Source organism: Peromyscus maniculatus, chromosome 9, assembly GCF_049852395.1.
Source record: "Peromyscus maniculatus bairdii isolate BWxNUB_F1_BW_parent chromosome 9, HU_Pman_BW_mat_3.1, whole genome shotgun sequence".
Taxonomy (NCBI): Eukaryota; Metazoa; Chordata; class Mammalia; order Rodentia; family Cricetidae; genus Peromyscus; species Peromyscus maniculatus.
In genome coordinates, this window is record NC_134860.1 from 21,638,316 (window position 1) to 21,651,466 (window position 13,151).

Below are 13,151 nucleotides of genomic sequence, written 5' to 3' on the forward strand. Positions count from 1 at the left end.
TGCACCTAGAGCAAGCATTTGGCTCCAGTGGCTTTCATCTTTACTGTGGTCTCCCTTTAGCTTAAAATAATAATATAGCTGGAGCCTGTAGTGAAGGAGAGAGGAAAAGTGAACTGCTTTATTTCACATAAAAAGCCTCTAATGTAATGATTTTCTTATTTGAGCCCATTCACACACAAACAGCCTATCTATGGAGTAGGCTTTTTTGCAAATACAGCTAGCTGCCTGAATGTCTGTAGAAACACATTCTGGAAGTGAGAGCAATCTCTCCCACTAGAAGGCAGTTCATCAAGCAAGAGGTGGAAATCTGGCTTAGTCTCTAACTGCCTAGCAGCAGTCTTGGTTTGTAGCTCAGGCACCCAGCTTCAGGGTTCTGCTCAGCATTGGGGTAAGCTTGAGCTAGAGGAACCTCTAGGCCTACAGGGACTCTAAAGAAAGCACCAATAAAGGTGGCCATGGCCAAAGCTGGCCTTCTGCCTGTTTTGTAGATGGAGTTTTGCTACAAAATAGCCAAGCCTGCTTGGTAATGGACAGTCTAAGGCTCTTCATGCTGTAGTGGCAGGATTGGGGGCCTGTGACAAGATACAGAATGGACTATGGAAGCAGAATATCGGCTCACTGCCTTCTAGAACCAGAGCAGTCAGATGAGTCTGCAATCAATATCAGTCAATCACCAATCAATCAATATTGCCAATCCGTTCTAGATCATCTTACTATCCATATTCACATTAAATATTGCCATTCTATGTCTTGGGAGCGTATGTTCTCTGGAGTCCCTACCTTTGGAAGTGTTTTCGGGGACAAATCATCATGAAGTACAGGGCCATCATCATGTACTAAGGGCATTCTGACTTTCTCTGATAGGAACATGCAGTGTCATGACCTGTTTGCAGTGTCTGCTGTCTGTTATCTGTGTGCTTTCACATACATGCAGGTACAAGCACTGAGATTGTCACTCTAACTGGCTGGGGCTGCCCTTCAGACCCTCAGGAACATGGGGAGAGTGGCTGAGGTGGAGTCACACTGATTTCCCCCTGTATGAGCAGGTTTTCTACACAGAAGAAGGGGGTGAAGAAGTACCTGGCCATGCTGGCAGGGGAACAGAAGTAGGAGTGGTGTTTTCTGAAGTGAAGTGAGCTGGGGAGAGGATGTATGATTCTGAAGTCCTTGTTCCTTATGGGTGCAATCTATTCTGGTTTGCTCAGGTGCTTCATCTGAGCACATCAAGAGTTCAAGTCTTGGTGGCTAGGAAGCCAGGGTGTGATGGCATGGAGAGAATGTTTTGGATCATTGGGAGTTTTCCAATTTCCAGTTACTTTGGGTTCTCAGGCATATTAGAGAATGGATTCTCAGAGGAATTGCCTGTACATTTGGTTCAGCCTAGGGTGGGGAAGTAACATGAGCAAATATATCTGAAAGCCAGGCTATTTCATGATGTGCAGAGGAGTATGGGGATCCTGCAGCCATGACATATAAGAGGCCAGGCACTGACTTGGTAGTAAGCTGAAAGGTGGAGATGGTGCCATACTCTGAGATCTCATGGGTTGATTCCAGTCAACAGACACATTTTGGTCCATGAATCTTTGATAGTTTCTAAGTTAACTGTTGACATTTAAAAATTTGGATATTTCATTAAAAAAACCATCTGGTTTTCCAACATTTCTTGCAAATTCAAAGTCTCTGGATGTACTGGGCTTCATGCCTTCTTTCCAGTGGTCATTTATAACTGAGAGTGGTTTGCTTGAGAGTGAACCAAAGTATTCTGGGTCAGCTTATCCCTGACCTTTTAGCTTTTGGTGGTGTTTGCCCAGCCCCTGGGTTCTTTGTATGCACAGGCAACTCATGCAATGGCAGCCTGTTGTCACTCTGGTGGTTGGTCTGCTCTCTCTGACCTTGCTAAGCATTTCATAGCTCATGTCTGCCATATGTGATCTGATCACATTCCATCTGATTCACTGCTGCTGGGATAGGCAGCCCACTTGGAAAAGATACATTGATGTGTGGTCACTAAGCCTGCAGAACCATTTGTTATATGAATCAGGAAGACTTTGAAGAACAATGTACTCAGTGCACAGGGGTGATTCTAGGAGGACAAAACACTAGCCTTTCACTGAAACTATCACTTCTCAGCCACTCTCCTGGGAATGATGTCACTTCTGAAGAAGAGAGAAGCATGTTTTAGGGACATTTTCAGAGGAAGTCATAATACTTAATGGCTTGGAAATAATTGCTGCTAAGATTCTCAGGTTGGGCTTTAGGATGCCTGTATTTCACTTTAGGTGATACACAAAAGAAGACACACAATGAAAATTAAGGAAGAATGTGTAGATACCTGTCATACTGTTAGGAGTCATAGGTTAGTAGTCATGCTGTGTCCTCTTCTCCACTGGCATTTCCTACAAAGAGACAAAATAATAATACATATTACAATCTGCACTTGACTTTTTATTGAGACAGGATCTTACTATGTAGCACTAGCAGGCCTGGAACTTGCTGTGTGGACAAGATTGGCTTCAAACTCACAGAAATCCCTCAGCCTCCGTCTCCTGAGTGCCAGGGTTTGACTTATTTAATAAATATATTTTATTTATTCTTTGACAATTTCCCCACATACCCCAAACATACACCCTTCCCTCTTTATGTTTTCTCAATTTTTTATTTTTAATTTTTTTCAAATCCAGTGAGTCCAACTAGTGTTGCCTATTGGCATGTTGACTGGTCTTGCTGGCTTGATTGTGTGTGTGTGACCATAGCTTCAGTGAGTCCATGAGTTCAGAAGCCAACATGTCATAGCACTCTGCCCCATCCTCCAGCTTTTACATTCTTTCTGCCTCCATCTTAATTTGTTGTTATTGTTCCAAACAATATTGTGTTCACTAATGGACTTGATTAAGATTGCTCACTCTAACTTGGAACTGGGGTTTAGAAACAGAAAGGCATTATATGGCACACACACAAGTCAGCAAAACCTTGATTTTTATCTCCGGCTTCATTCAATAATTAGGCTTTTAAAACTATTTTTTTAAAAGTACCCCCGCCCCCACTATTCTTTGGTTTGTTTTTAAGAGAGCTGCCACACTATGCACAGGCTATTTTCCTATGACTAAGATGTTTAAGCATCTCTAACCCAGAGCTTCTCACAGTGCATGCTGTAGACTAGCAGCCTCAGCCTTCATGGTGCCTTGAACAAGACCCCAGATGACTCATATCTTAGACATCTTGTTCTTAAGAATGGACTCCCTCACCTGCCCATTTATGACATTTCCTCTTGTCAGAGCTGCTCTTGGCCCTTCACCAATGCATTTATGAAATCTATGAGCAAATGAAAGACTGACACTCAAACTGGAGAGGGAGGAGGCACAGTGGGGTCAAGAACAGAGGCATACAGGCTGGAGAAGTATGCTGAAGGATGCACACAAGCAGCTGGTACACACAGGTCAGACTCCTTCAGTGTATTGCTAGGGATTTTTTCTGGAAGGGGGTCTGTGCTGTGGAATAACCCTCTTGTACACTGTAAAGATTTGTCGCTTGAATTAGTTTAATAAAATGCTGATTGGCAGTAGCCAGGCAGGAATTATAGGCAGAACAACCAAACTAGGAAAATGATAGAAAGAAGAAGGGAAGAGTCAGAGGAGATGTAATTAACCACCAAATAAGCAGGATGTGTAGAAAATGAGGTAACAAGCCATGAGCCATGTGGCACAGTATACATAAGAAATATGGGTTAATTTAAATGTTAGATATAAATATATATAAATGTTAAAGAGTTAGATAGTAACAAGCCTGAGCTATCAGCTAAGTATTTATAAGTAATATTAAGCCTCTGTGTTGGTTATTTGGGACTCCCAGCTGGGATTGGGAAAGAAACATTCACCTACAGTTCTGTGACCAGTGTAGGACCATAGAAGCATGTGTCTCTAGAATGGTCCTGAAGCCTAAGACATGGGTTCAAGGGTCAGCACTGCTATGTACTAGCTGTGGGGTCCTGAAAAGCAATTTTTCTCTTTTTTTTTAAAAAAATAAAAGTTTGTTATTTATTTTACTTACTAATCACAGTTTCCCTTCCCCCTTCTCTTCCCATTTTCTCCCCTCACCTCCTCCCCCACCCCTGCCCATTCCTCAGAAAGGGTAAGGTCTCCCATGTGAGTCAACAACGCATGGCATAGCAAGTTGAGGCAAGACTAAGCTCCCTCCCCCTGCATCAAGGCTAAGCAAGGCATCCCACCATAAGGAATAGGTTCCAAAAACCAGTTCATGCACCAGGAATGGTTTCTGAGCCTACTGTTAGGGGCCCCACAAACAGACCAAGCTACATAACTATCACCCACATGCAGAGGGCCTAGATCAGTCCCATGCAGGCTCGCTAGCTGTCTGTCTAAAGTTTGTGAGCTCTCACAAGCTCAGGTCAGCTGTTTCTATGGGTTTCCCCATTATGATCTTGACACCCCCCCCACACACACACACACTTGCTCATATAATCCTTCCTCCTCTTCAACTGGACTCCCAGAGCTCAGCCCAGGGCTTGGCTGTGGATCTCTGCATCTGCTTTCATCAGTTACTGGATGAAGGTTCTCTGATGACAATTAGGGCAGTCACCAATCTGATTGTAGGAGAAGACCAGTTCAGGCACCCTCTCCACTATTGCTAGGAATCTTAGTAATTTACATAATGGAGTATTACTCAGCAGCAAAAAACAATGACATCATGAAATTTGCAGGCAGATGGATGGAACTAGAAAATATCCTGAGTGAGGTAACCCAGACTCAGAAAGACAAACATGGTATGTACCCACTCATAAGTGGATATTATAAAGCAAAGTATAGCCAGGCTACAGCTCACAGCTCCAGAGAAGCTAGGTAACAAGGAGGACCCTAAGAGGGATGCATGGATTGCCTTGGGAATGGCAAATAGATGAGATCTCCTGGATAAACTGGGGGTGAGGGGAGAGTATAGAAGGGAGGGAATGGGGGATGGGAACATGAGGGATCAGGATGGTCGAGTTGGGGGAGGGATGGAGAGGGAGAGCAATGAAACTGATATCCTGATGGGGGGGCATTATGGGGTCAAGGAGAAACCTAGTGACAGGGAAACTCCCAGGAATCCATCCACAAGGATGACCCCAGCGAAGAGAAGCAATTTCTAAGCACTGGAATTCCTGTTTCTTCAATGCAAAACGAGAAAATGGACGCAGGTTTCACTTATGTCACTTGGCTGCTGCTGAGGCTTACAGGGTGGAAGGGGATTTGTAGGTGAGACACAGCACACTGAGCTTTGGTAGCCCTTGGATGAGGAGCCATGGTCTTGTGGTAGGACAAGAGGAAGCCAATGGGCAAAGAAGCACATGAATTATGTTCACAATACAGCTCTCTCTATAGCCACTCAGTCTGATTCTACACTGATGTGGTGGCCATGGTTTCTTGTCTTTATCATAGTTCTTATCACACCTAGCAGAAATTATAGGTTTGCATGGCCACCTTTCCCATGAACTGTAATCTCTTATGGCACACCCTGCTATTCTCATTTTTCTATCTTCTTCATCAAGGAGAGTATTGGATACATAAACATATGTTGAACAATGGCTATAGTAAAGTGAAACTGCTGTGACATGCATGATTCATGCTGCCTGAACTGTCATCTGAGAGAAAAGATGGGAAGTAGCTACTGGGAAGTGAATTCTTACAGCTGACCTTTTTCAAAGGTCTCCAGCCACCAGCGTTCAGGCCCAGCCCCTTTTACATGCTCAGCATCTTAGAGTAAGATGAGTCAGGCTTGGAGATGTTGACTGTGGGACCATGGCTTGTGCCCCAAGTCTAATGGACTCTGTTGATTATAATAGCTTTGCTATTAAGCCCCTCTCAGCCCTGGAACTTGCCATGTTTTCCCACCACACAACTGGAATGCTTCAGAGGATGATGAGGATTATGGATTCAGAGGGGAATGAGGGCTGTAGTTCAGATGAGCAACTAAAGTGCCCCACCTCTGGCCATTGGTTCAAGGCCTGAAGTGGGATATGATGCCTCCTCTGGATGCCTCCTCTGGACATGTGGAAAAACAGAAAGGAAAGGGAGAACAAAGAGTTGGTAGAGAGGAAAGGAAGGAGGGAGGGAGGAGAGAGAGAGAAAGAAATAATTTCCTCTCAAGGGGAAGGTAAAACTACAACTGTTTGAGACCAGAGCAGGGGAAGCCTGATAGTCCCAAGCCTCATACCTGGCTTCAGTCTTCCTCCAGGCCCATTCCTATCCCCTCCTGGCCACTCACCTCCTCCTTGGTGACCTTTGGAAAATACACCCTCTTTCATATGAGCTGATTCAATCACAGTTGCCACCTGACTGACAGCTCCCGACTTCATACACAGCAATAACCCCGTGTGGTGAAATAGAGGGTCCTCCTTTCTCATCTCCGTACTGGCCATACATTCCCAGTCGTATTCTTGCAACACCATTAACTTAAAAGTTTCTTTATCTTCAAAATGTTGACTGAATGGGCAAATGTACTACAGAAATAAATGTAATCTGTGGGGCAGAAGTGACTTGGAGCAGGAAACAATCTTATCAGTATTCCAAAGGTCAGTATCGTAAGCCTCAGTGCTAACCTCACTGGCTGGTCCTCAGTACTTCTTCAGTGAGAGTGAGGTTTGTACTGTATCATCACTGTGCCATGGTGATAGCAGGAGATGGTATTACCTTCACTCTACTGTTAATGGTGTGCTGGGAAACTGTTACTGTAGTACTTTAGTAGTACCTAGCATGAAGTATTATTACCATTGCCCTTCAGTGAGTTCTAGATTTATTTATTTTCCCCAGTGTGTGTGTGTGTGTGTGTGTGTGTGTGTGTGTGTGTGTGTGTGTGTGTGGTGGGTATGTGTGTGTTTGTGGAGGCCCGAGGTTGATAGGGAATTATCTTTGATTATTTTTCTATGTTGTTCATTGAGACAGAGTCTCCCAATCAAACCCAGAGCTCATTCAAATTGCTAGCATTGTTAACCTGTTTAGGGAGCCCGTCTCTGCCTTTTGAGGATGGAACTACAGGCAGGGACACCATGACATCAGGCATGTACTTGGCTCCTGGGGATCTGAACTCAGATCCTTAGGCTTGTGCAGCAAGTGCTTAACCACTGAGCCATCTCCCCAGCTCTGGGTTCTGGGGTTTTAAGTGTGACTCCAGGGATGCAGCTAACAACTTGTCAGGTATCACTCTTCCCAGGGCTTGAGTTCTACCTATCTTATAACACGCTGGGGGGAGGGCCTTCTCCAGAGCTGTGAAGGAGTCTGGGGCTCAGGAGTTTGTGGGGCCACAGGAGGAAACAACTCAGAGTTAAATCAGGCTAGCTGACTTGTATGCCTGAAAGGAATGGGCACAGTGCAGGCCTTTGTGAGGTGGAGCAGGGAGGTGTACCAGGTGCTGACTGCGAGGCAGAGCAGCTCTGTTGATGGAGAACGGAGAACCAGCACTATCCAGAAGAGTCGCTTCTTTACAACAAATGCCAATTTTTACCAGTTCCACCGCTCATGGGTCAGGAAAGAGTTTGCTTTCTTATATATTTAAACTTTTTTTCATCTCGGCATAATGGTTCACACCTGGAATCCCAGCAGTCATGAAGCTGAGACAGGAGAATTTCAATGAGTTTGAGGTCAGCCTGGGCTACATAGTATGTTCTGGGCCAGCAGAGGCTCAATATTTTTTTTTTTTTTTATTCAGGGTCTTGCTTTGCAGTTCAGTGTCAGTCTTCAACTTGGAATCCTCCTGCCTCGACCTCCTGAATGCTTGGCGTTCAGTGTATACCACCATGCCTGGATACTGACTGAGAATTTTCACTGGGATCCACTGAAGGTTCATTTGTAAAGAGACAAAAGTCCTTCTGAAGCCTCAAGAATTGCCCCAGTGAGGGAGCAATTCCACTTCATTCTGTATCCTCAGTGGGTACCACTGAATTGGGAAATGGTTCTGCTGCAGAGGCCATTCCTCATTTGTCAGACATTCAGATGGCCTTGATGGCAACGGACTGTTTAGGCTACACAGGTTTCCTTCAAGGCCAACACTCAGACAGAGGACAGTTATGATGCCTCTGCTGGGATGTCAGGAGGTTCAGCCCTGCAGGGAGCAAAGGGCTATAGAAGGGCAAAGCTTTCAGTTTTCAGCAATGCTTTTCCTTCCAGAAGGGAGATGATGCAACAGTGTCCGTGGCTGTAAAGAAGCTTCATTTGCTGTGGCTAACTGTTGTTTACAAGATGAGGGTGTCAAAGTCTCCTTATGTAGCTTAGGCTGGCCTCCAACTTGCGGTGGTCTTCCTGCCTGTCTCCTGAGTGCTAAGATCACAAGAATGTGCGAGTGTGTCCAGGCATCTCATTCTAGGCCTCATTTGGAGTGTGCATGGTGCCAAATGCTATGTAAATGCTCTCCCACTGAGCAAGAACCCCAGCCCTCACTAGTTTCCAGTCTAACCTGTGTCTATGTCAAATCCTGCTTCCTTCCCTTCCTTTATCTTCCCTGTCTTTTCTTGCTCCCTCACAGGTAATGTCACCATGGCATGTGGCAAAGAGCATGGATCCACCACTCCTAACAGAGACAAGAGACACATTTATATGACGGGATAAGGCTAAGTGACCATGACACATGGGGGATCTCTTTTTCCATGGTGGAGGGGTACGGTACAGTTTGATAGAAATCCTGTCTCTGCTTTAAGAACTAGCTCAACATGGGCAGGAGTGGAACTCTTGCGGTCAGATAGGGCTTCGAAACAAGCAGACAAAGCAGGCAGTCACTCTAAGGCCACCTGCTACATGAAATGCATCGTCATACAGAGTGAAACCTGGGACGCTTAGTCACACAACACAGGGACAGAGAAATCAGGGACCGGATAGTTTAAATTTCTGAGGTCAATCTGGAAGGGACAGACTTAGCACCCGTGGTGCTCATGGTACACTGTCCTCCGAGAGGCCTTTCTCTACAGGTGGACACTCATCTCTGACTTTGAAACACCTAGAGCCAGGCTCCTCAGGGAGCAGAGAGAGGCTGGCTACTGCATCAGCAGGAGCAAAGCCTGTCACATGCTGCACGTCGAACTTCCTCTACTGCCACCTGGTGGCCGGCAGGGCACCTTCTCCCTGCCAAGCGTGGGCACCAGTGTGTGTGTGTGTGTGTGTGTGTGTGTGTGTGTGTGTGTGTGTGTGTGTGTGCGCACACGCTCATTAAAAGGGGAGGGTAGAGGGTGGCAGTCTGGGAGCACATTCATCACATTAGGAGAATTAAATAACTCCAGAGGAATGAATGTACCACGCAGTCCTGCCAGATGCCTGAGAGTGTAATTGTGGTTAGGTGACTCACCGAGACACATGCATGAAAAACAACAAACAAGAACAGAAAACAAAGGCTTGCACGGATGCACGTGCTTTATTATTGATTTCTCAAATGTGTTTGATGGTGGGTAGATAGCTACACACAGCCTCACTCCTGCCCTGCCTCTGGACAGCTCTGGAAAAATAGACTGCAGTGCCTGTTAATTATCTAATCTCCAGCAAACAAATAAATACAAATGCATTCTTGTACCAGGGTTGTGGCATCTATGGGTCTGAATGCAGGCTCTGCCATGCTAGAACCCACAGGGAGCATCTCTAGGTTTTTAACCGAGGGGTAAAAGCAGCACTTTCCTGAGGTGAAAGCAGCCTTGCTCTGAATATTCTCTGGAGATGAAAATGAATGTGTCCTGTGAATATAGCTGTTACCTACTTCTTAAATGGAGGTGGTAAGCTGAGGCAGGACTGCACGCAACATTCTTGTGGGCAGACCAGACAGAGCACGGCTACACCTGCCTGTAATCCCAACACTCTGAGTTCGAGTCTGGCTTGTACCACATAGTGAGAGGCCCCTCACTATGTGGGGAGAGGGGGGTCTCCCCACCAAAAGCCAGAAGCTAGGTATGTATGAAGCTCGTGGAAGAGCAGCTGCAGTGTGCAGAAGGCTCTGGGCTCAAGCCCTAGGACAACCACTTCAAAAAAAAAATGTCTGAAATCTACAGTCCCTGCCCTTTCTTCCACTGGGCCCGTGTTTGATGGTGTCTGGTAATTGGTCCATTCACATTATTAGCAAATTTGACCCTTCTCCACAAGGTCTCATGTGTGTCTATTGACAGGCTTGCGTGGCCTGAGTTTTGACTTTCAACAACCTGTTATCAGGATAATTTTTTGTTAATGTGCCAAAGCAATTATTAGGCTCAAATTACAAGAGTTAGTCCACTGTGTTAAATCATGGGAAAGACTGGAGCACTAAATGGGAATTAGGTTATTATTTTTAACCCTGAGAATGTTGGTTAAGGATTAACTCAGGAAGCTGGGATGTGCAGAGCTGGGGTGGGTGGAGCAGAGATATGTGGAGCTGGGGTGGGTGGAGCAGGGATGTGTGGAGCTGGGGTGGGCGGAGCAGGGATGGGTGGAGCTGGGAGGTAGGTTGGAAGGTAAAGAAGCTTCTGGAAGGTACATGGAGACATAACGTTCTGTTCCTTTTTCTTCCATGATGTTTAAGTAAATTTAGAAGGTGTATTTCCTTAAATGCTGGCTTGATTCTGTGGTCCTGCTCGAGAGCCTGTGTTACAAACGACCTGGGGACGCTGATGCCATCAAGAGACCCTCATGTCTCAGTGCATGGCACTCAGTGCCACATGTGCCTGTGACAAAGGTTCTAAAACATGAAAGAACCCAGATGTCGGGTACACTGATTACTGCGCAGTGGCAGTTCCAGGAACTCTGCCCATTCACTCAAGCTGGAAGAGGAGCCTTGCTTCCGGAGAGGCGGAGAGGCTGCCAGGTGTCTGGGTGTCTGGGTGTGCACACTCGAGTGCTCATGCCTAAGTCATGCGCCCACTGCAAATGTGGCATTATTTTCCGTATTTACAAGTCAGCTTCCCCTAATCTTCTTCTCCAAGTTTTTTTTACATTACTTTCAGTTCAGGAAACCAAAAAAAAAAAAAAAAAAAAAAGAAAAAAAAAAAAGAAAGAAAAAAAAGATGCGGCATAGCTAGTGTTTGTTTCCTGCTGACGCAAGGGCATTTCTGCCTGGTGTTTACATTCCACACTTCCAGTGGGCTTGTTATTTCCTGAACAATAGATGCAGATTGCTGACTCACGCTCAGCTCACGGCTCCAAGAAGCTTTTCTCCCTGCCGACTCTCCGACTCTACTTGTATGGATGCAACACAATAATGTTCTATTAATCTCTCTCTGAGTTAGGAATGCCAACAGCTCAGATTTGCAGCCCAGAGTTCCCCTCCCCCTTGAGTTTATTCAAAGCCTCCTCAGAGTAACACATTGTGAAATACACGGCACTTACTGTGAGCCTTTTAGCCAGGATAAGGCCAGTCTAAACCTTATTTATTTATTATTTATAGTTTTTTCATTAGCACCTTTTTGTATAATGCCTGGCCACTGTCACAATTAGTCTTTTTTTTTTTCTTTTCTTTTTGAGACAGTGTTTCTTCGTGTAATTTTGGTTCTTGTCCTGAATTTTACTCTGTAGACCAGGCTGGCCTCAAACTCAGAGATCCGCCTGTCTCTGCCTCCTGATTGCTGGGATTAAAAAACGTGTGCCACCACTGCCTGTCTGTCACAACTATTCTTAAGAGCTGTTGGGTGACTCATACATGGGCTTGCTGGGGTCTAGTCCTCCTCTTCTGTTATGTGCTGATGAAAGCAGCAGGCCCTCTCTTAGGTGGGAGGAAGACTCCCACCCAGGGGTGCTGTGGGACAGTCTGTATGTCAAATTGCTCTGATTGGTCAATAAATAAAACACTGGTTGGCAAGTGGCCAGGCAGGAAGTAGGTGGGACAAGGAGAGAGGAAGATTCTGGGAAGCGGAAGGCTGAGGCAGAGAGACACTGCAGCCGCCGCCATGACCAGCAGCATGTGAAGACGCTGGTAAGCCACCAGCCACGTGGCAAGGTATAGATTTATGGAAATGGATTAATTTAAGATAAAAGAACAGTTAGCAAGAAGCCTGCCACGGCCATACAGTTTGTATGCAATATAAGTCTCTGTGTTTACTTGGTTGGGTCTGAGCGGCTGTGGGACTGGCGGGTGACAAAGATTTGTCCTGACTGTGGGCAAGGCAGGAAAACTCTAGCTACAAATGGCGCCCAACGTGTTGGCAAGAGTTTCTACCTAAAACCTGAGAAAAGATTCTAAAACGGAACTAAAAACAGCTTCCTAATTGTCTCTCTCAAATGAGCAGCAGCTGCCGGTTTGAGCTACTGGCGGGTTCCTAGCATGCAAGCTTGATCTGCAGTATGGCGGGAATGAGGCCTCTGCAAGTGGCACATTAAGCTGCATGGTGGATTTAGCCTTTGCTAGTACAAAAAAAGAGGTTTCTGGGCTACACGCTGTTTGGATAAAAGCACAGACTCACGATGGCTCCCAGAGCTGGCGGAAAACGTACCACCGCCATGTTGGGAAGCTGAAGTGGGTGGAGCCAGCAGCCACAGCGCCGTTTCAGGCTTAAAAGGCTGCAGTTTAAGGCAATAGGCTCAAGGTAATATAAAACATAAGCCACGTAAAGATGGCTACCACACAGAGAATCTGGATTATGTTCTCTTTGATATTTGTAACTGAAGAAAAACATTTGATTGCAAAAGCTGTTGAGTTATGCCAAAATGTATATTTTAAAGGTACCTTAACTTCAAAATTTGGATGTAAGGATATGTTGCTTTGGAAAGGAGACTCTGCTTTTGTTTCCACAGAAAGCCAGAGGCTATGGATTTGTTCCAGATTAAGATACATCAGGTTTGACCAGCCAAGACCACCTGAAAGGTCTCCGATGACACCATGGCCCAGATGATCCAACATCCAGAATTGTTTCAAGGCAACTGGCTCAGACGATACGGTCTCACGGACTACTCCATGATCCTAAAATTTTCTTTGTGTCCCCATAAGATACAGCGCCCCCCTCCAGCAGGAAGTAGTAAGAGAAGCTACGCCCAAATTCCCAAATATACCAAGCTGACTTTGGAGATGTGTAAAAGTTAAAACCTTCCTTTTAAAAAAAAGAAAGGGGAAGTGCTGTGGGACAGTCTGTATGTCAAATTGCTCTGATTGGTCAATAAATAAAACACTGGTTGGCAAGTGGCCAGGCAGGAAGTAGGTGGGACAAGGAGAGAGGAAGATTCTGG

The 13,151-nt window shown here is 45.6% G+C and overlaps 1 protein-coding gene across 13 annotated transcripts in view; it reads right to left on the bottom strand.

Moving 5' to 3' along the window:
* Thrb (thyroid hormone receptor beta) overlaps window positions 1-13,151 on the bottom strand; it is a 372,411-nt gene that overhangs the window by 116,401 nt on the left and 242,859 nt on the right. For all 13 annotated transcript variants that reach the window (XM_015994018.3, XM_076544456.1, XM_042284359.2 and 10 more), the window contains one exon: window positions 2,333-2,396. In XM_015994018.3, coding sequence (XP_015849504.1) covers window positions 2,333-2,354 — 22 coding nt within the window. In that variant the 5' untranslated portion in view covers window positions 2,355-2,396. The remainder of the gene's footprint in view (window positions 1-2,332; window positions 2,397-13,151) is intronic.